Genomic DNA, 26642 nt, shown 5'->3' on the forward strand with positions numbered 1-26642 from the left:
GTAATATCAGGAGTCACGAGAGCTACACTGTGAGACTTTGTCTCAAAGTTACAAAACAAATAAAAACAAAAACAAGGAAAAGAAGTATGAGGAAAGCACCTTCCCTCCCTCCCTTCCTCCTTCCCTCCTTCCTTCCTTCTTTCCTTCCTTCAGATTTATTTATTTACTGTGTATGCAGTATCCTGCCTGCATGTATGCATGAAGGCTAGAAGAGGTTACCAGACCTCGTTACAGATGGTTGTGAGTCACCGTGTGGCTGCTGGGAATTGAACTCAAGACCCCTGGAAGAGCAGCCAGTGCTCCCAACCTCTGAGCCATCTCTCCAGCCCCCAGCAGTTTCTTTTTTGTATGTGGATCTGAGGATAAGTTTCTGACCCTCGCAAGACCATAGTGCATGGAGGCAGTTATCTGGAGGAATGGTGTTACTGCTGTCTGGGAAAGTTGAAGGCAGCTTCATTTCAGGTAGTCTTTAAAGAAATAGGTGTTTTTATTATTATTATTATTATTATTATTATTATTATTATTATTATTATTATTATTATTATAATAAAGGAATCATCAGTTTTTTGACAATTTCTGTTCTAAGTGGTAACTTTTTTTGTTTTGTTTGTTTTCCTAGATAGTGTTTCTCTGTAGTTCTGGCTGTCCTCGACTAGCTCTGTAGACTAGGCTGGCCTCGAACTCAGAGAGATCTGACTGCCTCTGCCTTTTGAGTGTTGGGATTAAAGGCGCATGCCACCACCACCTGGCTAGTAGTGACATTTTTAGTTGTTTATTGTATGTGAATTTATTACAAGACTTCACTGAATTAAAATTACATATACCAAACTATTTTCTGTTTAAGTATTATCCTGAATCTTACGGAATATGTAAGCTGGTTTGTTTCTAGGAATACATAAGATATGCTGTCACATATATATTTATATTTTTTATTTCTCTCCTGTGGTGCTAGAAACCCAGAGCTTTGAGCATATTAGTCTTTATCTCCTACATTTATACTTTCAATGGATGATGAACTTAAAAACATCATTTGCCAATGTTAATTCTCTGATTTGAAAAATGTCACATTTATTTTATTTCTTTCTCCGCCTTTGTAAATACTATCCCATTCATCTAGTTTCAAAAGCTAGAAGTAGGTGGCTGTAAGCCAGCGATCAGGAGGTAGAGATGGGTAGAACAGGAATGCAGATCATACTCCATCTATGTGTAGTGAGGTCGAGTCCAGCCTGGATGATTTCAGACTTGCTGTTTCAAAAGCAGAAATGAAACAGAATCATCCATTGCCTTAAATTCTATCACTAGATCATTAATGAATTCTGTTGATATTACATTAAAATGTCTAGTGAATCCAATTTGTATATCTCTGCTCTTATGCAAGCCACCATCATCTCATGTCCAGATCCTGGCATTAACCTCCTGACCTGCCTCCCTGTGGCTTTTGTACCCTGCTTTCCCCTCCACCTCACTTAGGATTGTTCTGGAATCAACTCATATGAGCTTGTGAGGGCCCGTCATGAACCCTTTCCATGTTCATGTTTATTGACACCATGCAGATGCCTTGAAGTTGGCCATGGGAGCAGCTTTTTACATCACAGGAGTCAGCAAATGCTGGAGCCCTTACCCACATCTGCTTGTTAAACAGTGAGCAGTATGCCACCCTTTAACTCTCTCCCTAAGTGGATTCTGCCCAGAGACCAGAGTAGTCTTCCAGCAACATGAGGCATCACGACTGCCCTGTCCAGTCTGATGGCTTTTCATTAAACTCAGAGTAAAGCCAAAGCCTTTGTGGTTGCTCTGAAGCCCTGTGCTCTTGCACAGATCTTTGTCATGTGGTCAGTGGGGTGGTAGAGGCTAGAAGTTTAGGTTGTGTCTGTACATCAGATCAGAGTAATCTATAGCTGATTCCTATTCATATTTTCTACTGTAGTTATTTGGAAAGATGAAAAGGTTGTGTCTGTACAGATCAGAGTAATCTATAGCTGATTCCTATTCATATTTTCTACTGTAGTTATTTGGAAAGATGAAATTTCTTAAGATTTGCACTAAAGAGTTTTTGATTATTCAAAAAATTAATTTATCTTCAGATTTCAGAAGCCCAGGTAGAGGTCTTTTTAAAAATAGTTTTAAGAACTTTTCTAAAGTAAAATTATTGCAAATTGTCCTAACCTAAAAATGTTATAAGCATACAATTTCATGGTTTGTGTTAGCATAAATAATTAAAATATAAGTTAAGTACATTTTTGTAATAGTATATATAATTGAAAAAAGATAGTTTGAGAATGAAAGGTTTCAGTTTTTAATTTTTAAAACAAACTCTTGCTTATAAAGCATAAATTGATATATTAATTCTGTTGAAAGATTAATCTGCATACTTAAAAAATAGGTATTTTGTGTTGGCACCTACACTTTGTGTTTATTTGATGGGAAGGTCATTGTGGGCATAGTGGCAGTTTTATCCTAATATTCTAAACTAATATGGAGTGAATGATTGAGATTTATTTATTTGTTAATTTTTGGCACTATGGTCTTAAGTAACAGTCTAGTGTTTTAGTAATCAGCAACTATAACCATCCTAACAGGAAGTGTGGTCCTCTCTTGTAGGGTGTATTTCCGAAACCGCTGGGTGAAGACTGTCCACCCGGTTGTGCATCAGTACTGTTTGATCACAAGTGCACACTCCACCTTCCAGATGCCCCAGAAGGAAGACATCCTTAAACACCGAGTGGTGGTGGTCACACTGAATACTTCCCAGTACCTCTGCCAGCTGGACCTTGAACCCGGTATGCCCACTCACCACAGGGGCTTAGCATATGCCTAAGTTTGACAAGTTCTAGCCTGTGGGCCGTATCTGGCCAGGTGTTTCTTTTGCTGCATGGAATGCAGCTGCCCATGCCTATTTATTAACTTGTTTCTTGTCTGTGGCTGCTTTTGTGGTGCAAATCTCAGGCGGGATCTTCAGCAGGTCAGCAGGGAAAGAAACTCTTTGGCCCTTGACTGAAAATCATTTGCCAGCCCCCGGTATAGTCAGCTCGCTGACTGCAGTCCCATGTGTGCTCTAGTCAGCCAGGTGGTTTTGTTGGTTAGTGAACATGTGAAGAATTCAAATATGGACAGTGTTTTTGTGTGTGCGCATGTATGGTTTGTTGAGGTTTCCTAAGTTGTTTTTGCATCTTGTGTAGAAATAACAATCATGGCTCATGATTAAGGTTTCTCTTTTTTAAAAACTTTACTTGTGTGTGTGTCTGCGTCTGCATGCACAGGCGAATGTGTAGGTGTGTGTGCCTGTGGGTGTGTGTATGGAAGCCAAAAGGTGTCCTTTTCCATTACTCTTTGTTTATTCCTTTTAGGCAGAATCTTTCCCTGTGTCTGAGACTCATGCTGTCTTGGGTAGGCTGAAAGCCAGCAAGCCTGAGTGGTTCCCTGTCTGTATCCTCTTTGGAGCTGGGGTTATAGGCTTAGGCGGGATGCCCTACTTGATATGTGGGTGCTGCAGCAGAGCTTCAGTCTTTATCATTGTGCAGTAAGCACTCTTCACTGCTGAGTGAAGCCCCGAGATCATTGTATTTACACTCTGGAACTATGCCAAATCACTCTTAATTTTATTTACTTTTTACTTTTGTGTTTTTGAGACAGAGTCTTGCTTTGTTGCTCATGTTTGCATTGAATTCAATCTTTTGCTTCAGCCTTCCAAGTACTAGGCTTCCAGGTGTGTGCCACCATGCCCAGCTCAATTTAATTCTATATGAGTACACAAACCTACGAAGACAAGTGTGCGAGTAGGATAGGACTTGACCATAAGAGATCATGCCACTTCAGTAGATACTTTAGCAGGGTTCTCACTGGCTTCTGTTTTAGTTGTTGACATTGCTCTTTACTTTTCTGTCTCCTATTGGAATTGCCTTTAAAGCCAGTGACAAATTCTGTTGAACCTCTGAGTCCCTGGATGACAGAGGGTATTCACTTTCTCTGTATTCCTGGTACCTGGCCCAGGGTGTAAACATCTTGAGTCCTCAACTTTAACATTTTTAAGATTAAAAGCTCTGTTTATCTTAAATGAAGGAATGACAGCCAACCTTTTTCTTTTCCCAAATGAAGCTCATTTTAATTTTAGAAAGAATTGTTAAGGGAGGTGACTAACCTGGGATTAGTGACTAACATGGGAAGGCGCCCCCGTGGGATGGGACTTTCTCTCCATGCTTATAGCTCTTAGTGGCTGTGAGGGCAATCCTAGGATGTGTTTCAGAGTTCATGGCACACTGGCAGCATCACTGCAAACAAGGCTCTTTGAAAGGTCAGTTGGGGAATACTTATTCAGCCCCCTTCCTCCTCACTTGGGGCTGATACCTTGTACACGTGTTCTGCAGATAGAAAGCTAGATGCTGTAGCATTGCTTGGTGAGAGGCCAGGGCATCGAGCTATGTTTACTAGGTTTCTCTCTTGTTCTGGGTTCTGTTACATATTATTTCATTTCATTCTCTTATCAATCCTATGGTGATTATTTTATAGTTAACCAAGCTAACAGGGTTTCTCTATGTAGCTCTGGCTGTCCTGGAACTCCTTCAGTAGACTAGGCTGACCTGGAACTCAAAAATCCACTTGCCTTTGCTTCCCAAGTGCTGGGTTTAAAGGTGTGTGCCACCACACTTTGGCCCTTCTGTTTTTTGTTTGTTTGTTTGTTTGTTTATAAATAAGCTTTTCGAGTCAGGATTTTTCTGTGTATCCCTGGCTGTCCTGGAACTCATTTTGTAGATCAGGTTGATCTCAATTCAGATCCCCTTGTCTCTGCCTTTTCTAACTTAACTAGTAGACAATAGTATCAGTATTTGTGCAGCTCCTGGAAAAAAAAAAGATAACTAAAGAAAATAGTTAACCCTTTTTAATCTTTTTTTAAAAAATATTTAAATCATTTATTTTTAGTACTCTGTATCTGAGAGAGATTATGTGTATATGTGTATGTATGTATGTGCAGAAGATATCAGATCCCTGAAGTTACAAGTAGATTTCAGCCATCCAACATGGGTGCTGGAAACCAGACCCAGGTCCTCTATAAGAGCAGTGCATTTGCTTAACTATCGAGTCATCTCTCCAGCTCTTAACCTTTTTTAAAAAATCATGTCTTGATTGTTATCTAGATTGAGGATGATCTTAAGGTACTCATGACTCTTGGATTAACTGGGGAAGCTCTTTCCTTAGGGCTGCAGGGAGAACTACTTCTGTACTGCTGCTGTGATGTGTGCTCTGTTTACACTGTGCCTTCCAGGGTTCTTTACGCACATTCTGTTAGATGAAGCTGCCCAGGCCATGGAGTGTGAGACCATTATGCCTCTAGCCTTAGCAACTAAGAACACACGGATTGTTTTGGCTGGTGATCATATGCAGGTAGGTGCCATCTTAGTCACTGTCTTACAAGTTAATACCAGTCTTTACCAGAGCAGGGACCTCATTCTAGGGCCTCTCTTTACCAGATTAGCCTCTGTTCTGTGAAGGTCAACAGGTGGGAAGTAAGTGATGGGGCAGGAGAGGAGCCTTGAACTTCTTGTAGCGGCATTGGGGAGACCATGTGGAGCTACCATTGCAACATTAGCCTTGAGGCTATGACAGGACAAGACAGAGGATGTGATAGCCAAGTCTGCTGAGTGCTTCTGTAGTTCCCTACTTCTAAAATCTGTTTTTGAGAAGGTTTAATTTTTAGTGTCTTATGAAATAAAGCATACTATTAAAATTATAGCCACAATTTCAAATATGTCAGATTTTATGCCATTTGCATACTTATAAAGAGAGACGCCATCTGTCTGTGATGCTGTTTGGAGCTTGTCCTGATGCTTCAGTGGGTTGAGGGTCTGCAGAGCAGGCGTGAGTCTTCCAGGAAAGTAGCTAGTGTGCAGAAGGAATTTTGTGCTCACTTGCTTGAAGTAGTTTAAGTGTGATTTTTCTTTCTTTCTTTCTTTCTTTCTTTCTTTCTTTCTTTCTTTCTTTCTTTCTTTCTTTCTTTCTTTCTTTCGCAGTAAAAGGTGTAGCCTAGAGTGGCTCTGTGTACTTATTTAAACAAGGAGGCTGTTTATAATTTTTTTAATTAAAAGAAAACTTTCTTGCTATATTTTATCATTTATGTATGGATTTAAGGTTGGTTACATAACCCTTTTGTAGTTTTAAAAAAATACTTATTTTATATGTAAGTGTGAATCAGAGTATATCTGTATGCACCATGTGCATGCGGTGCCAATGGAGGTCAGAAGAGGGTGTGGGAACTGAACCCGGGTACTCTGCAGAGCAGTGAGTACTCTTAGCCTCTGAGCCATCTCTCTAGCCCATTTAAAGTTAATTTATAAAAAAGATTTATTTATTTATACATACATACATGCATATATATATATATATGTTCTTGTCTACATGTACATCTGCACACCAGAAAGAGGGTATTAGATCTCATGACAGTTATGAGATGGTTGTGAGCCACCATGTGGGTGCTGGGAATTGAACTCAGGACCTCTGGAAGAGCAGCCCGTTCTCTTAATCACTGAGCCATCTCTCCAGCCCCTAAAGTTAATTTTTAAGGTTAGCAGATAGGATAGTAGATTTCATTATGGAAAAGGCTTGTTGATTATAGTATTAATATTTGTTCATCATAGTCAAATTTCTTATGAGTTAGTTTTATTTATTTATTCGTTTATTCATTTACTTATTTATTGAGACAAAGTTTTACTGTATATCCCAGGCTAGCCTCAAAACACAACACTTTGACCTAAGTCTCTTAAGTTCTGTGATTCAGGTGTGTACCACAACATCTAGCCTGAATTTATTTTTTTATTTTTATAGTAAATCCTTTAAAACCTTTAGAGGATTTGTTTATTTTGTTTGTGTGTGTGTGAGTGCGTGCGCACACCCACCCATGCATACATGTTGTACATGTGGAGGTCAGAGGACAGCTTGCAGCAGTCAGTTCTCACTTTCTACCATGCGGGCTTTCAGGATCGAACTCTGCATCAAGTCTGACTGCAAGCACTTTTACCCACTGAGCCATTTTGCCAGCCCCCCAGTTTATTATTTTAAATAATTGATTGGTTTGGTGAAGTAACTGATTTATGCTTTTTAAATTATTAAGTTGTATGGGAGGGGTCTGTATAACTGTACGAACTTTAGACCCTATTGCTGCACTGCACTCAGTAGGAGCTTTAGTCCTTGAATTCATAAAATGGTTTGTAGACAAGAAGATTGATTTGGGATGGGGGCTTCCTCCAGCATTCAGCATGTTAAATACATAAGAAGTTTTAGTGTAGAAGACTATATAAGCACTTTCAAAAATACTATTTATATATCTGGTTAAATTTTCTTTGCATGTTTGTCTGTTACAGCTCAGTCCTTTTGTTTACAGCGAGTTTGCCAGGGAGAGAAACCTTCATGTTTCATTACTTGATCGACTCTACGAGCATTACCCTGCCGAGTTTCCATGTAGGATCCTCCTCTGTGAGAACTACCGCTCCCATGAAGCTATCATCAAGTAGGTGTGAGCTGTCCCCTCTGACTCACACTTGTATGGGTTGTGGGAGGGAACCCGGCCAGCACATGGCCAGGCACAGGTGATTTTAGGTGGATTATTTGTGGTCTCTCAGTGTTACAGACTATGCCTAGCTTTGTGTTTTTAAAAGAATACCTCAAAATCCAGAGCTATGATTCTTCCTAAGAAATAATGCAGTTTGAGTACTAAAACTTCAGTTTTTTTCTGGTCATGATATGTTTTTCTATGAATTAATACATAATCTATATGAAAAGTGACATGCCACATTATCTATTTTAAGAGAAAGAAAGAAAGGAAATGGAAAGAGAAAAACCCTGACACTGAGTTTTAAAAAAGACTTCTTTTTAAATATAGTACACATGTGTAAAAGAGTCATCTCCTATGTGACATGTGGGTGACCAACTCTTATGGCCAGCATCCAGTTGAAGAGCAGAGTGTCGCCAACTGGGGGCCTCCATGTGCCCTTTTCCAGTCAACACCCACGCCAGAAACAAACTCTGTAAAAGCTTCCTATAATTTAATATCTGTTATGTCATGCCTGCGGAAAGCATTTCTAGATCTCTCTGGGAGCAGTTGCACAGATTCTGTTCTGTCGTCATCTCACACTGCTTTCCTTTTTCATGGTTGCCATCCATTCATAGTCAGTGATGAGTTTAGTACCAGACAATGTGTTTCTCAACAAAGCCTGTTCACTTTACAGTTGGAGACTATAGTTGGTACAGTGTATCTAAAACTGTATCTTTGTGTTTGCATGTGCAGTCACATGTCACTTAATCTTAGGATGCAGTCTGAGAACTGTCATTTGAACTTTGTCATCGTGTTAATATCACAGGATGCTTTTCACAGACTAAACAGTGTAACCAGTCTCTAACTCTAAACAGTATAATGAGTCTGCTAACTTGGTCTCATGGTAAACACGAGATGTATGAGGCTGCCAGTATGACATAACAGACGGCTTTACAGACATGTTTTTATAGATGGAAGGATACACTCTGAAATAGCAAGATACATAAAACAATAGAACAGTCCTTTGGAATAGGAATACTGTGCATCATTGTCCTTTGTGGGTTTCCACCAGCATCACCACAGAGGTGGGGACCTCTTGGTGCTGTGTTTTGGATGTGCTAGGAGGTTTTCAGCTATGGTCTAGGCCATGGGGTCCATTGTTGACCCAAGGTTTGTTAGGTGACCCATGGTGGTACATGATCCACATTACTGGGATTGCGCGTTAGCTAAGAAAACCCAGTTTAGGGATTTTTTTTCCCAGAGCAGAGATTTTAACTAGTAGTAAATGCTCATCATTTCTTTTGCATTCTGGTTTCATTTCTTACAAATCAATGCATTTAACAATGGTGTTATAGGGACTTTCTCTGTTACCACTGTCATTATTTTTGGGAAATTATTGGCATCATGAGTATTTAGTGTTTGGACAAAAATTAATTGTGGGCATAAATTAGTATTAGAATTCAGCAGGTTTTTGTGTAGGTGAAATTAATTTGGCTGATAGATTCCTTTGTTCTTTTCTTCCTCTGCAGCTATACCTCTGAGCTTTTCTATGAGGGTAAACTGATGGCCAGTGGAAAGCAGCCAGCACACAAGGACTTCTACCCACTAACATTTTTTACAGCACGAGGGGAAGATGTACAAGAAAAAAATAGCACAGCTTTTTATAACAATGCAGAGGTATCTTAGTTATTCATGCCGATTTTAATGTTTTCTTGGTCTGTTCTTTTGAGCATTCATTTTGAATCCAGGGTTGACAGTTTCTAGTGTGTTGATTTCTTTTACAAGAAAATTGAGCCAACTTTACATTTATTTATTAAAATGAATCTACAGGAGGAAAAAAATTGATTTTCTTCTTTTTATGGGGGAGATTTTTTTTTTTTTTTTGAGACAGGGTTTCTTTGTAGCTTTGGGGCCTGTTCTGGAACTAGCTCTTGTAGACACAGAGATCTGCCTGTCTTTGCCTCCCAAGTACTGGGATTAAAGGCATGCTCCACCACTGCCCAGCTCTGATTTTCTTCTTGTAATATTGTTAAAGCAGAAAACACAACTTTGTTAGGAAAAACCAATATATTCTGACATAGAGCATTATTAGCTTAAGTTTAAAGCGGATTTCTAGCTTATACTCAAAGGAGGCATCATTTTGAACAAGGAAGAGTTGAATTGAAGAATCCTGTGCTTCCGAGAGATCACACAGTCTCCAACATTGGCGCACTGTCTCATCAGGGACTTTGTAATTCTCTCTTCCAGTTTCTGCTTTCCAGAGAGAATGTGGGTGTCCTTAGGTGTTCAGATCAGGCAGCAGGCAAACTCACAAGGAAACCTTAAGGGAGTAGTAGGCTAGGAAGCCTGTGGCTAAGACTCCAGCTGTCACAGAAAGGTGAAGAAAATATGTGTGTTTCATTTCTAATCTCTGCTCATTATATTTATGAAAAAACAGCTTTTGTTACGTAACAGGAGCTCATATGTTTCTTTAAAAATTGATCAGAGGGTTATAGTTAGAATTTAGTGCAGGAAAACCATCAGTACCACTTGCTCAAACCCTAGCCCCAAGCCAAGAAGCCTGACATTTTCATTAGTCTGTGCCATTTCATTTTAGGAACAGGTAAACTTTTCTTTACATAGATCAAGACTGAAGGTGGGTGTTCAGCTCCCCTTTGTTGTGTTTGCACTCAGGCAAGGATTAAAATTGTGCACCACCACATTTGGCCTTTCTTCAATTATTTTATTTATATATACAAGTATATATTTGTTTTTTAATGTATCTTCTTATTTTGGTATTATTTTTAATTGTAATTGTTATCTTTTATTTTTGAGATTAATTATATCATTTCCCCCTTGTCATTCTTTCTTCCAGCTCCTCCATGTATCCCCTTACTCTCTTTGAAATTCATGACCTCTTTTTCTTTCATTTACACACACACACATGTATATATACACATATGTATGTATATATGTACGTATGTATAATTTCCTCTTAAATATATAAATACAAGATGCTTAGACTGTATAATGTTATGTGTATGTTTTCAGGGCTGGCCACGTGGAATTGGGTAACTGATCGATGTGCTTTTTCCTGAGGAAGACCATTTCTCTTGCTCTCAGCATTCCTAGGTTGCCTGTAGTTCTTTGTTTAGGATTAAAGCCTAAAGAACTTCCCCCTTCCATGTCAGCTGTCAATTGGTGTTACCCTTGCTCAGATCATGTTTAGGCAATCATGTTAAGTCAGACTTTATGGGTTAGCTTCTCTGACGTTTCTAGGAGACAAAATCTCATAGCAAACTTCCTGTGCCTCTGGCTCTTAACAATCTTTCCCCACTTCTTCCGAAATAATTCCTGAGCCTCAGGTGTAGGAGTTGTGTTGTGGATAAATATCAGTTGGAACTGGACTTTCCAGCTGTGCATTTTGAGCAACTGTGGTTTTCTGTAATGCTGAGAAATTTTCTTGATTGAAGAGTGAGGATTACACTTGCCTGTGGATAGAAGGGTAAATGCTTAGATGTAACTAGGGATTATGCTTGATTAGTAAAGTGGTGATTATAGATTCTCCTTTAAGGGCCATGACTTTACTAGCCCTGGGTTAACTGGGTTTCCAGCACCAGGAATGATTTCCCTATTGTTGAGTGGGTATTTAGTCCAATTCTATAGTTGTTGGTTACTGCCCAACCACCTGTGCCAGTACTGTATCCTTCGGGTTACTATGCCATGCTGGTTACTATGGTTCCTAACTGGATAGGACTGTTGTTTGCTTTCTTCCTTTGTGAGTCTTCATGGTGCCTTCTTATGCCATGGAAGTTAGTCCTCAGGGAGGAAGATTTCATGTCTGATCCTACTGGGTTCTCTGGGTCCTGTGTCTGAAGAACGTGGTATCTTCAACAATAGGGATTTATTTCTCTTTCACCTCTGCAGGTAACAGCTGTAGCATGTATATTGTATTAGGAGTCTCTTAGACAACCTTGAACAGTAACTCAAAAGAGTGCTTCTCATGCCTAGTGCTGGTGTTTCATTGTTAGATAGTCTACAATGGTCCTTGTGGGGATCGTTGGCAGCCCAGATGGAAATTTCATTTACATTATTTCAGTGTATGTATTTGCAAACTTACATATATTATGTATTTAGTTGTTTAGTGGTGTTTCTGTGGCCAAGAGTATGTATGTAATCAGAATCTATTTAAGATTTATCTAACTAAATTTCAGTGATACCGAGAAACATCAACATAGCCCTACATTTCCCCTCCCCTTTTCAGTTTTCATTCTCATACATATGTGTCAATGTTTAATAATTTGAAAGATACCTTGTTAAATTGTGTGTGTGCGTGTTTTTACAATTCCAAGAGAAGAAAAGGGACAGACATATAGTTTAATTTCCCCTTGTGGGGATATCCACGACGTTGAGCATGCTAGGTTGTGCTCTGCCAAGCTACACTCCTGCCCAGCCCTCTCTTTCTATTCCCATACTCTTCAGCTCCCTGATGCTTTCTGTGACTACCTGCCTTTTGTGTGCTTACTGTCAACACATAGTGTATTTCTGTATGCTGTAGCTTGACATTATTTTATACAATTGCTCTTTAAATTAGTTGAGAGGAGGAAGAAAAGGAAACAGCTATGTTCTGCCTTTTGTAACCATCTACAGGGTTACAGTTTCAGCAACACTATGGATTTACATTGCTATATAGTGATATTTGGTTTGGAAGAATGTTCCTTAGTATTTCTGGTCAGTTATTTTGATAGTAGGAAATTCTCTCAGGTTTGTTTATCTGTGAATGTCTTTATTTTCCCTCTGTTTTGAAAGTTTTGCTCGATGTAAGGTCAGTCCCCACCACCATACTGAACTTCCCTCCTCTTACTGATGAGAAGTTATCTGTTTATTGTTAGTGTCCCTTTGTAAATATGGCTGGTTTCCTTTTCCTCTTCTCAAGGTTTCATTTTTGTCTTTGATTTTGAGCATTTTGACTGTGATATGTCTAGGTGCACATTTTAGTATATATCTTAACTTGAAATTCATTGTATTTATATGTGTTTTTAATCAGGGAAAGACATATTTTAGCCACCATTTCCTTGGACATTTTTATTAGGATGTATTAATTGTAAAGAGTAACCGGTTTCCTCATGCATGTGTATTAAGTGTTTTGGTCATGTTTACCCCTTTTCCTTTTCTTACTTCTCCTGATAATCATCCTTCTACATCCGCACCATTTCTTATCTCCTAGATTTTACATGTCCACAACAACAGACCATTCATTTGTCTTTGTGAAATTGGCTTATTTCACCTTTAATATGATGATCTAGTTCTTTCATTTTCTGCCCCCTAGCCCTCTATTTTTTTCCCTTTAATGGCTGAATAAAACTCAATTTTTGGTACGCATATATACAAACACACACATATTGTGTGTTTGTTTTTATTTCTCTGTATAGTTGTGGCTGTCCTGGAACTTGTTCTATAGACCGGGCTGGTCTTGAACTCACAGAGATCCGCCTACCTCTGCCTGCCAAATTCTGAGATTAAATGTGTCTGCCACCATGGCCAGCCTGATTTTCTTTGATTATGTTTAATTGTTTTCCTTCTCTCTATCTGATTTTCTTTAATATTAGAACATGTTGGAGCTTAGCGATGTCTCTGGTAATTTTTCTTCAGTGACTTTCCTCACTTTATGTTGTATTCTCTAACTTACCTTTTTGTTTGATGAGCTCTTCTGTCAGCACAGACCTGTTGAATCCTGCTAGTATCTTTTTTCATGTCAGTTATCTTAGTTTTAGTTCTTTGGGGCATGAATTGTGATCCAACTGAAGTTGCTGTTTTTTTTTTTTTTGGCAGTGTTGCCACTTTCTGAGCTTACTTTTAAAAATTTTATTTATTAAGTGTCTGTCAGCCACCCAGGATTGGTGCTTGGAAACAAACTTGGGTGTTCTGGAAGACTAGAAAGTACCGTTAGCTGCTGAACCATCTCCCCAGCCTCCAGGAGGAATCTTCTGCTTTTAGACCAAGGGAAGTTGGGATCCACTGATGCTCACTGGCCACCAAGTGTGCAAAGGACAGGGTTTGTCCTGGGAAGGACCGCACTCTTCCCCTGCTGTCTTCTTCAGACCTCCCTGTGCTGTAGGAGATAGGGACAGGGGTTCAGGTCTACCCAGCTGCCGCCACCTGCTCAGTACAGTCCTTTTGCAGTAGGGAACTGTGGAAAATAGAGTCCATCAGTGTTTACCAGTTACTGAAGCCTCCTGTAATAGCTTCTTCAACATACGGATTGGAGGGAGATGGAAATTGGCTGCTGAAGCAGTTCTGGAAGCAGTCCCCAGTGTGGTTGCCCAGCCTCGCCTTCTTCTTACTGAGGGGCTGCAGATTTCATTAAATAGATGTTTCCCTCTTGCTTGTAAGCTCTTGGATCAATCTCTAGGGTCTTTGCTGAGTTTGGCTAGGCTATAACAGTTCTATTGGGAGGCAGTTTTCATTTTGTTACCATTTTATCCTACTTAGAATGTAGGAACAGAGGGATAGGGTGGGGCAGTGGTTAGGTTGTTGCTTCATGGTAGAGACTGTTGGGGTTTTACAACAGAACATCTTCTGTGTTTCATTTACCCCATATCTGTCCATACAGGCAAAGCCATGCTTCTCATATTCCTTATTGCAGTAGACATTGTAACTTCAAATAAAAATTGTTAGTAAATACTGAATAAATATAGTTAAAAGACGTCATTTAAAATTTCTACTTCAGCTATATGACATTAGAGTATTGCCTGATTTTGGATTGACCTTGCCAAATAGACAGATGGACATGTGGAAGGAAGGAAGGAAGGAAGGAAGGAAGGAAGGGAGGGAGGGAGGGAGGGAGGGAGGGAGGGAGGGAGGGAGGAAGGAAGGGAGAAAGGAAGGAAAGAAAGATGGGTGGATGGATGGATAGATAGAAGGATAAATGGGAAGAAAGAATGAAAGATACTTGCCAGATAGATAGACAGACAGATAGTAGGTAAGTAGATAAGTATATAGGTAGGTAGATAGACAGATATGATTATTTTCTAAGTAATAATCTATTTTTTGATCAATTCATTGAGATAATGTAGACAAACTATACTAAAAACCCTATATAACCTGGCAAGTAGGGGCCCAGCAACTTGCTGTATAAAATCTATAGAAAATTTCATGTGATGGCTTTGCTGAACTTGTACCACAGTAGGGAGCAGATTCTGAAAGTTTCTTTGAAATTTGTCTTAATCCCAGCTGAGGTTTGTGTCACATAACAACTGTTGGAAATGCCCTACTTAGTTGTATCAGTAGGTCACAACGGGGACAGTACCAGGTCTTGTCCTCCTGGGACTCAGTGGAATCTTCTGGTTGGTTGGGTAGTTTCTTGGCTTGCTCTAGAGTAGACTGAGAAGCACCAGAGTGGTGTGGACTTGCTTCCCTGCTTTCCCTACATTCTTGATTCTACCCTGTTTTTCTGTGACACTCCAGCTCTTTACTTTAAGAATGGGACATGTGGAAAATATAGCCACTTGCTCAGCACATTTTCTTGTTTTCAATGTTTCCTAGTCACAATATTATAGGATTTTGTTGTAAGGAGGCATCTTGTTCATTTCCCGGCTCCATACTACCGAAATAATCACACAGAAACAGTATTAATTAAATCACTGCTTGGCCCATTAGCTCTAGCTTCTTATTTGCTAACTCTTACATCTTAATTTAACCCATCTTCATTAATCTGTTCATCACCATGAGGTCATGGCCTACCAGCAAAGTTTCAGCACGTCTGTCTTCAGCGGTGGCTTTATGGCTTCTCCCTGATTCTGCTTCCTTTCTCCCAGCATTCAGTTTAGTTTTCCCTGCCCAGCTCTGCTCTACCCTATTATAGGCCCAAAAGAACTTAATAACCAACAGTATTCACAGCATACTGGGGGGAATCTCACATCAGGATTTTACTGTTTGAAATGTGAATGCAATGTTACCTTTCTTACTATGTTTGTGTCAGGAATGCTCTATTCTCTTTAGTGGATTGGTTTCTAAATGGCATTTGCTAAAATGCAGCCATGTAATAGTCTGCTTCAGTTACCATATTCTTTGCTCAAACCCCAGTGGTAATTTTAACAAGTATGTTTGTTTAAAGGTATTTGAAGTCGTGGAACGTGTAGAGGAGCTAAGAAGGAAGTGGCCAGTAGCATGGGGGAAGTTAGATGACGGCAGTATTGGTGTGGTGACTCCATATGCTGATCAGGTGTTTAGGATACGTGCTGAACTTCGGAAAAAGAGACTATCTGATGTGAATGTAGAAAGGGTGCTAAATGTTCAAGGTAAGTGTTAACTGTAATGAACCACATTATTCAAATGTCTTAAAGTGTGTCCAGATTGGAATTTTTAATTCTATTAAATAATCTTAGACCTTTAAGAACTATGATATAAAGAAAGAAAGAAAAGAAATTTCCTTACTCTTTTGGGCCAGCAATGATATATTGATTTCCTGCCAAACTCTTTAATACTAAATTTGCATGTTTATTAAAATTGCAATACCAAATAAAAATAGTAATAACAAATTGAATTTTCTATCACTACAGTTATATGATGTCACAGATATCTACGATATAACAATATACAACATAATACATTCTGTTGTACTGTATTTGGGAACTAATTTGAAATATTTTATCTGTAGACCTCCTTAAGCCAGCAAGTGTGTTTTTACTATTCATGAAATGAGTTATTATAAACTTTGTGCCTTTAAATACATGAAGCAGTGTGATAAAGTGAGCACTAGAAAAGCCCCAGAGATGTACATGATGCGACAGGAAGGGTCATCCAGTGTCTGGATCATGGGGAGCAAGGGCTCCCTTCTACCCCCATTCATGGCACACTCAATTGGGTATTTCAGTAATGAACACAAATGCTCACAGGGTAAATGTAGGTCAACTGATGCTCTATTCTGTGTCCACATGAATGAGGAGCAGATGAAGATGAAGGGCTAGAGAAGAGAAAACTGAACCTGATATTAGCACCGTTGTCAAATGCTTGGATCCCTAACTCCATCAGGCTTCTTTGTGACATCAGCCTTGTCTGTCCTGTCTGGTAGGAGAGTAAATGGCCCTGCTTCCAGGAAGAAGCTTCTTGTGTAGGGTGGATGTTTGGCTAGATAATCTCAAAGATTGGTCTCAGCAGTAATGATTAGGAGAAAACATTAAGCTAGGGTGGTGGTACATACCTGTGATCTGAGCATTCAAAAGGCTGAGACAGACGGATCATCAGGAGTTTCACAGCAGCCTGGACTACACAGTGGATTTAGGGCCAACCTTGACAATTTAGCAAGATTCTGTTTTTAAAAGCAAAACAATTATCATAATAACTTTTTTGGTGTGGTAAAATACCAATAAAAAACTTAAGCATTTTGAGCATTTTCATGAGAGCAGTTCAGTGGCAAGCGGTACCTTCATTCCTGTGGTATATCACCACAGCTATCACCACCACCCATCACTAGAGCTGTCTGTCTTCCCAAACTGAGGCCCTGCGCCCATTAAGACTTCCCATTCTTCTCCAGTCCTCAGCCAGCACTATTCTGTTCTCCCTTCTCTCTCTGAATTTCCCTACTTTACGGCCTCATCTAATCAGACTAAGATAGTGCAGCTTGAATAGCTCTTGCTCACAGGGCTTGGGGCAGGCGTACTTTAGATCTCACAGCTGTCCTCTAATTTAGGGCTTTAAAAAGCTCACATTGTAGCTGTCCTTCTGTGAGTAGGTTTAGTTCACTTAACACAGTGCCTCTGAGGTTCATTCATGTTGTAGCATGTGTCAGCCAAGTAACTTACTGTGTGTAATTACACCAGTGTGTTTGTGGACACTGGGTCACACTTTTTGGCATCGTGAGCAAGGCTTCAGTGAGCATGGGTGCAAAGTTCTCATGGAGACCTTGCTTGCAGGGTGGGGGTTTTCTCTGAGGTGGTCTTGCTGGATCAGATGGGCACTCTGTCATTTTCCAGAGCAGCCGCACGTCTCACAGCTGTGCGCAGGTTGGGAGTCCTCACGTCTCGCCAGCACTTGTGCTTCAGCAATCATGACTTTAAAGATGTGGGATTTATTCTGTCAGAGATTCGGTGATGATCTCGCCTTTTTTTCCAATTTTTTGTAGGAAAGCAATTCAGAGTTCTGTTTCTTAGCACAGTGCGTACACGCCACACTTGCAAGCATAAGCAGACGCCAATTAAAAAGAAAGAGCAACTTCTGGAAGATTCCACTGAGGACTTAGATTATGGTTTTTTATCTAACTACAAACTTCTCAATACTGCCATCACAAGAGCACAGTCCTTGGTTGCTGTGGTGGGAGACCCAATTGCTCTGTGCTCTGTCGGAAGGTGTAGGTAAGTCTGTGTTACTGAACTGAGAGACTCAAAATGGGAAATATGGAGGAATTTGCACCCTTATGCATGTATTTATCTGTATGGCTTCATGGTGAATTAAAATTAGGCTTACTGATAATGTTACCTGACACCCAGTATTAGTGAGAGATATTTTATTTAGTGCCTGTTCATGGTATATGTGTAACTGTAGATTCAGTCAGCCAGTAGCCAGCAGATACTCCCCATGTCTGTGTTCTCTGCACTCCTCTAGCTGAAGACAGTCGGTGAGCAAAGACACATCTGTCTCTGTGGTGCTTACACTTTATTTGGTAGGAAATGAGGGCTGACAACAAACTAAATAAGATCATTGCATAGTATTTACTAAATAAATTAATACAAAAAATGAGAGCATGGGGAGCTTTTAGGAGTGACAGGTGAGATAAAGTGGTTTGGGACCAGAAAGGATGTGGTCAGAGGAGCCTCCCCACCAAGCTGACTCAGATGACTTTGGAAGTGCCAGGGTGAGCTTTGCATACCAGCAGCTGAAGTGCTGTAGGAAGAGGGGCCAGCTGGTGCCAGAACCCTGAGGTGGGGTATGTGTGTGTGTGTATCTTTGGACAAGTTTAAATTTTTTACTGTCTACTGCCTTTTGTCTTCTCCTTGCTTCATTGTTTTCATTTCTTAAAAACTTAATTTTATTATTAAATTTATTTTTTACAATTTAATACATGTTTATAATATAGTCTAATAAAACTCAGTTCCAAGTTTTGATGAATTTTGTAGTCATTTTCTTTTAAGGCTTTTGTTTGTTTGTTCATTTGTATCAAGACAGAGTTTCTCTGTGTATCCCTGACTGTCCTGGAACTTGCTCTGTAGGTCAGGCTGGCCTAGAACTCACAGAGATCCTTCTCCTTCTGCTTCTTGAGTGCTAGGATTAAAGGTATGCACAGTCATGTCCTTTGCAGGGCTTCTTAATTTAAATAATTTTCATGTCTGGTTAAAATTAAGATACCTTAAAATTAAGGGAATAGAAGTAAGTGACCATAACTTGTTTTAGGGTAATTTTATTATTCATTATGCTATAAGTAAGAACAATGGTTCTACTAAAATATAGCTGAAATACCATCTAGACATTTTCTGTACAGTTGTGATCTTGACCAGTTAAGAATGTAAACTGTATGAAGCCAGGACTGTAAGATTCAACTTTTGCAGCATTGAAAAACTGCTAAAAAATAATTTTGAAAGAAATTTATAATATTCTGTTATGAAAAAGAGAGAAATATGCTGGAAGGCTAATTGCATTTTATAGGTGTGACAAAACCTGCCTATAAATTCAGAATGGTAAAAAGAAGTCAGGCAGTCACTAAGCTGCCCTGGCACTTTTTTTTTCTTTCTTGTAGTCTATCTTATAATTCATTTTTATTTTAAATTATGCATATGTGTATATTTGTGTATGGGTATTTGCCTGTGAGGGCAGGTGTCTGGAGTTACAGGTGGTTATGAGTCACCTGACACGGGTGCTGGGAACCACACTCATATCCTTTGGGAGAACAGCGAGTGTTTTTTGTTTGGTTTGGTTTGGTTTTTTCGAGGCAGGGTGTCTCTGTGTAATAGGCTGTCTTGGAACTCACTCTGCCTCTGCCTCCTGAGTGCTGGGATTAAAGACATGCACCACCATCACTGCCCAGCAAGTGCTCTTAGCCACTGAGCTGTGACTGCAGCCTCTGCACCTATGCTTGAGATAGGAATCTCTCATTGAACCTGGAGCTCACCAGTTTGCTAGTCTGACTGGTTAGGACCCTGCCTGCCCAACTCCACCTTTGTCCTCTCGCCCCCACTCCTCAGCACTGGGATTACAGGCCTGGACCTCCATACTGAACCATCCTTAGCCCCGAGTCATTCATTCAGCTCCAAATTAGTAGAATCTTCTATAGGGGAAAGCTGCTAACAAAAGAATCCACTTTTTTTTTTTTTTTTTTTTTTTTGCTTTGTTTTTTAGGGTTTTGCTGTAGTTTTAGAGCCTGTCCTGGAACTAGCTCTTGTAGACCTGGCTGGCCTCGAACTCACAGAGATCCGCCTGCCTTTGCCTCCGGAGTGCCGAGATTAAAGGTGTGCGCCACCACTGCCCAGCCAACCTTATCTTTTTAAAAGTAAAGCTCATAGGTTTCATAGCTCACCTATGAGCAGTTCTGTGGTCACATGACATCACTTTTATGTCTAAAAATTTGTCATTTGTTTATAATCATTAATGACAAAATCTGGATAAAGGAATGTATGATATATGTGTGGGCTTTAATACTACAGCACATGTACAGATGTCCACAGGTAACTGTGTAGTTTGGTCTCCCCTTCCACCTTTACATGAGCTCCAGGGATTCCACTTGGATTATCATGTTGACATAGCCAGCACTTTGACTGACTAAGCCATCTCACCAGTCAAGGCCAAGAATATGAATGAGTCTCCTGATTTTATTCATATCCTGAGAATTTTGCTTTAGTTCCTCAACTGTCTATCCAAAGCGTGTTGGTTAGAATGTTGCAGTCTCTTGCCATTTGTGTTTATGATTAAATAATATAGAATGGGAGGATGTGTATGCAAACCGTTCTGTACTCTTAGGGGGATGAATGGCAGAGTAGCATGGAACCACATTACTGTGGGCTCTCCTAGTAAGTAATTCTGAGTATTTAGCAGCCTGAATGTTGTTGAAGAAGCTGTATTACATTTTCTGTGGCCACACTGAACAGCACAGAATTGGTAGTTTTAGTCTTTATCTGATATGAACTGTCACTTTCTCCAAGCAGATTGATAAAGAATTCTTCCTGGGGCCTGCTGTCAAGTTGCACAGGGCTAATTTTTAACTTTAGGCTGAGTCTACTGATGGCTCATTTTGAACTGAATCTCGGTTACCAAGGACTGCAAATAATTCATGTGCTAAGCCAGCTGTTTGCAGGGGAGTAATACAGTGTTCAGTAGAGGGAGAGATTACACGGTGAGAATGTTGATTGCCTCTTTCATTTGGATAGTTTAATTCATGGTTCCAGCTCAAGAGTTGGTAGTAAAAATATCAGTAATAATAACTTTGCCAACCAACTAATACAGCTAACATTACAGGCCAAGTCCAGGGGATGTGCTGTGACTCCCTAATCCTGTGAGAATGGAGAAGTGGATTCTGTGTAGTTTGACCTCTTCAGCACCCTCCCACTTTGCGTGCTGTTTATTAGAAAGTAACATGCTTGTCTCAGGTGTTACTGGTTTTCAGGAAAGGATTCCTGTGTATTACACCAGCTTGATCTATTGTTTTTGTTGTTGTTATTTTGAACAGAATTTGTCCATTAGACTGAAATAGATACAACGAACTTCTTCCTCCCCACTAGCAAATATTAATCCAGCAGCTGCTCTTGTCCGCCACCTCTGTCAGGTGCTGCCTTGTGTACTCTGCACACATTGCCCCATTTAGTCAAACCAACCAACAACCGAACAGCAAGCCACTTTCCTTTCATTTTGAATGGGCAGCCTGATGGAGTGAGTTTAAGTAAAACTACTCAAGGCTTCATGTGGTTCATGAAAACAGTGTCAGAAATGACTTCAGAACTCGGGCCCTTCTCAGACATCCACCTTGCCCATGAAGAAATGACATGTTTTGCACATGACAAATCTGTGCCAAGTGGCAGGGTGGTAACACAATGGTGACGTTGTTCCACATCCCAGCCTTGGAGGAATTCTTTCTTACAACTGGATTCCATCATTAACACATTTCATTAACTTGGTAAATAGCAACATATTTAATGCACATGTAGACTGTGACCCAAGGACAGCGAGGGAATACTTATTTGGTGTATTTATGTGTGCACACATGTATGAGTTTTGGACTTGTGTGAGTTTGTGTGCATGTATGTGTGTTTCTGTTTCTCTATGTGTATCTTGGTGTGTGTGTGTGTTCACATGACTTTTCAGGTTTTACCAGTGATTGTAGAACCAAAGCTAACACAAAGTCCAAAGCATATTTAGTTTGGTTCGTGCTTCCTTTACTTATTACAAGTCATGTTCAGCTGGAGAGGTTGTCTCAGCCAGGAAGGTGCTTGCCACAGAGGCATGAGGACCTGAGTCCAATTTCCAGGCCTCCCCCAAACCCCAAATAAATCCAGGTGCTCCAGATGCTGGCCAGTGAGAGAGACCCTGTCTTAAAAAACAACAGCAAAGCAAGGTTGACTACTCCTGCCGTTGACCTCTGACCTCCATTCCTTTGCCCTCACTCACATACACAAAACGTAGCATATGTCTTCTCAGATCCAGGAAATTAAGTAGCAGTGCATAGACGTAAGTGGCTTTCTAGCTAACATTTCTCTTTAAAAAATGGTCAGCGTAATAAGAGATTGCCATAGTAGGGAGACTGCCAAGAATGGTGAAGCCTTTACCTACAGTGGTGAGTTCTCATCCCCAGAGTACGGTTGAAATTCTCACATGCGCTTCTACTTCCTGTGTTGGAAATGCCTGATGGGCGAAGGAAAGAGCTGACCCCACAAGTTGTCCTTTGACCTCCACTCATATGCCATGGCCCGCACTCATACACAGTCAAAGTGTAATACTTTATTTTAAAGAGCTTTTATGGAGAAGAAAACTCAAAATACTTTTAGCTTTAAAACTAAGAATTTTGAGAACAGGCAAGATAGCTCAGTAGTAAAGGCCTTTGCCATATAAGCCTAGAGACTCATGTAAAGGGGAGAGCCAGTGTCACAAAGTCCTCTGGCTTCGACATACACGTCATAGAATGTGCTCCCACTAAAAAGCCAGGACTTACTTTGTAGGAAGTAGTACACACTTACTTACCTGAGCTGTACGAGAACCTGGGTGGCTCTCCAGCACCTCCATTCGCTGTGTTTTTCTCTGAAAGTTTAGAAGTGAGAAGCTTGAGAAACATGATGAGGAATGATAGTCATAGTGTTTGTTCTGTGCACGGGGAAGCCAGTACAAAAGAGAAACGTTCCAGAAGTCACTGCACATTGCAGCTACTGGGACAGAACCAGGGCCTTTTGCTCTGTCCATGGGACCTGAAGATAAGTCAGGTCTGGAATATAAATTCCATCTTTTGAAACTCGATTTATTTATAGTGTTTCGAATGCTTCTGACATGGTGTTCTTTAAGCCAGGTGTGGTGGCTTCTGCCTGTAATCTTAGCAATTAGAAGGTTGAGGCAGTAAGATTGTTGTGAGTTCCAGGCCAGCTTGGGCTAGAGAGTGAGACACTGTCTTAAACAACTACAGCAGTAATAGCAAAAAGACACCCCCCCCCAAAAAAAAGATGAAAAACATCCTATAGCTGAAAGATTATTTGATTATGATCTCTGGGGTTAATGAACCATTTTCCATGAAATGTGAGGTTCTTTGACATTTTTGCTTAATTCAGTGTTGTTTCAGCTCCTACTCAAAGCTGAGGTCCATATGGGTATGGGATGTGAAATTTAAGAAGGTAGCTTAAGGGGCTGGAGAGGTGGCTCATCGGATAAAAGCACCAGCTGCTCTTCTAGAGGGCCTGCGTTTGATTCCCAGCACCCATGTGGCAGCTCACAGCTGTCTGTAACACCAGTCCCAGGGGATCTGATGCCCCTTCTGGCTTCTGTGGGCACCCAGAACAGATATATATGTAGGCAAAACACCCATACCTACAAACTAATAAAATTATCAAGACATCTTAAAATAGCATATTCTAAGAACATCGCACTGTTTAAACTGGAAGTGAAACTATGTAAAGTGGAGCTGATATTACAGATTAAGCCAGGCAGAATAACAAAGAATCCACTGGGTCTGGGGAGATGGCTCAGTGGTTAAGAGTGCTTGCTGCTCTTCCAGGGGACCAGAGTTCAGCTCCCAGCACCCATGTCAGGCAGCCCATAACTTCCTATAACTTCAGCTCTAGGGGATCCATCATCTCTTCTGGCCTCTCTGGGCATTTGAACACATGTGGCATGCGCGCGTGCACACACACACACATACACACACACACACAAATCATGAGATGGATGTGGTAACCCACACCTTTAATCTCAGTACTCACATCTCTGAGTCCCAGGCAAATTTGGTCAACATAGTAAGTTCCAGGCTAGCTAGGGATAGGTAGAGCCTGTCTGAAGTAAATAAATTCCTTGTATTTTGTCTTGAAGTACAACACAAATTGAAATGCCAAGCTATGAAACTGATGCTTTATCAATCAGACCTGAAATTTTTTCTTTTGAATATTGTATAGTGGAGCTGTGTTGGTATTTGAATGTTGTAAAAGGTCTATGGAGGGGGGCTGGAGAGATGGCTCAGAGGTTAAGAGCACTGACTGATCTTAAGGAGGTCCTGAGTTCAATTCCCAGCAACCACATGGTGGCTCACAACCATCTGTAATGAGATCTGGTGGCCTCTTCTGGCCTGCAGGCATGCAAGGAGGCTGAATACTGTGTATACAATAAATAAAAAAATCTTTTTTTTTTTTTTAAAAAAGGTCTATGGAGTTTTAGATCATACTACTGTATTGGAGATAATCCTTTCTTAGGTTTTCTTCTATCATTACAACAAAGAATTCTATTTATTTTTTAGGTGGAGAATGGTAGAGGAGGTCTTCCAGAGTCCTTCTCTGGCCTCCACATGTATACAGGGACTTGGACATACATGCACACACACTACACACCACACATGTACACTCAAGCACATAAACATATGCGCAAACTTGATTCATTTAGGAAGATTCTGTCTTAGCTACTTTTCTATTGCTGTGCTAAGTCAACCATAACCAAGACAGCTTATAAAGAATTAATTTGGGTTTCACAGCTCCAGAGGAGTAGAGTTCATGAATATCATGGTGGGAAGTCTGGCTGTACGCAAGCATGGCATTGGAACAGTAGTGGGGAACTTACATCTTGATTCACAGCAGGAGGCAGGGCCTTTGGAATATCAATACTCATTTGCATTGGGATACCTTCTAATTATTTCTGAACAGTTCTACCAAGTGGGCTATATGTATTTAAATCATTTTACATTTTGTTCTTAAAACAAAAAATGAAGGATAACTTTTCGGTGTGCATTTCTAGCAGAACATAGTTCCTGTAACCAAATGATTATCTTCCTAGCCCGTGTGACATGCTCAGAAGTCCCCAAGTGTGGATGTCTTACTTTCCCTTTTCTTTATACTTTGGATTATTTGCCTAGACCTATCTCTTAAACTCATCTTTAAAAAATAAGACTAAAGGCCCAGCATGGTGCTTAGCAAGTAAAAGCATTTGGTGTGCAAGCTTGACAACCTTACTTTGACCATCAGAACTCATGATAGAAAGAGAACTAATTGGGGTTGTCTTCTGATCTCCATATACACACAGCTACATGTGCCTGTACTTAACCACATGCATCCACAAATATGATGGTAAAACACAGCTGTAAAGAAACACAGTTCAGAATTAATTGCATTTAAAACTGTCGTCACCCATACCTGCTCATGCGTTAACTTTTTATCATAAACTTATCCCTGATGCCTTCTTGATTACTTAATGTCCATCTGGTCGTTGGGATGCTAACTGGGGAAGAAACCATATCACATGTCTTCAACGGCATAATCTATTATTCTAACCTCATAGGTCCACGTTTTTATACTAATAGTCAATCATGTTAAACTTTCTTCATGTTGCTTTTGGTAATATTTATTTCACGTTTGGAGATTCATTCCCAAACCTTTAATAGCATACAACTGTGACCAGTGTGCCTTTTTGTTTTTGTTTTGTATGTTATAGATTTGTTTATTTTATGTTTAGCACCCAGGAGTATTTCTCACTTTTGTATATTTTCCTTTTCTTCTTTAAGTTAGCATATGAAGTCATGGGTCTCATGGCATGTGTGTGTGTGTATGTGTTAGTCCCTTTAGTAACAGTTCCTTGTGTTGTGGTGACCCCCAATCACAATATTATTTTTGTTGCTACTTCATAACTATAATTTTGCTATTGATATGAATAATAATGTAAATATCTGTTTTTAATGTATTTTTTCTTTTCTGTATTTACAGATTTGATAAGTATTTACAGATTTGAATAGTGGACATTGCAATTTTTTCAGTTCCTTCCTTGTATTTTCTGTAATTTATTTAGCTCTTACTACTTGGTCAATATTCTAAGTTGTGGTTATGACAAGTATCTCTAAGAGAAAACTATATGAGTAGCTGATTATTTTCGAGAATCCTCATGTGGATTATCTCCTTCATGGCTCCAGTTTATGTTCTGACTGAATCGTTTTACGTAACCTAGCATATCTAGGTTCTTTTGTGCTGTGTATGTTTGTGTCTGAGTGTGTGCATGTGTGTGTGAGAGTGAGTGCATTGTATATGCATTTCCATATGTAAGCATATCTGTGGAAGTGGACGTCAGAGCATCTTCCTTACTCTCCACTCTATTATTTTAGATCTCTTTCTATTTTTGTGTCTGTATATTTGGGCCACATGTGTGTGGGTGTCCATAGAGGCCAAAAGACAGGTCGCCAGGAGCTGGAGTTGCAAGCTCTTGTGCCAGCTGATGTGGGTGATAGAAACGAAAGTTGGGTCAAGTGCTCTTCTATTTATTCCATCTTATTTCCTTGAGATGGGAACCTCTCACTGAACGTGGGGCTTCAGTGGAATCCTTTTGGGGTATAGGTACTATACCCTAACCTTTTTGTGTGGGTATTGTCTTTCAGAACTCAAGTCTTCATGCTTTACAGCAAGTGTTTTGCCAACTGAGCCATCTCCCTAGTCCCACACAAAATTCTTTACAATTATACTAATAAGCATATACGTTTGTATTCTCTATATAT

The 26642-nt window shown here is 40.0% G+C and overlaps 1 protein-coding gene across 1 annotated transcript in view; it reads left to right on the top strand.

The window, feature by feature from the left end:
- Helz (helicase with zinc finger) overlaps positions 1-26642 on the top strand; it is a 142115-nt gene that overhangs the window by 76704 nt on the left and 38769 nt on the right. Inside the window, exons 15-20 of the mRNA XM_050164283.1 lie at positions 2602-2780; positions 5261-5379; positions 7353-7498; positions 9052-9199; positions 15618-15801; positions 17625-17853. Coding sequence (XP_050020240.1) covers positions 2602-2780; positions 5261-5379; positions 7353-7498; positions 9052-9199; positions 15618-15801; positions 17625-17853 — 1005 coding nt within the window. The remainder of the gene's footprint in view (positions 1-2601; positions 2781-5260; positions 5380-7352; positions 7499-9051; positions 9200-15617; positions 15802-17624; positions 17854-26642) is intronic.

Source organism: Alexandromys fortis, unplaced genomic scaffold (assembly GCF_014885135.2).
Source record: "Alexandromys fortis isolate MF-2015 unplaced genomic scaffold, M_Fortis_MF-2015_v1.1 scaffold_156, whole genome shotgun sequence".
Lineage (NCBI taxonomy): Eukaryota > Metazoa > Chordata > Mammalia > Rodentia > Cricetidae > Alexandromys > Alexandromys fortis.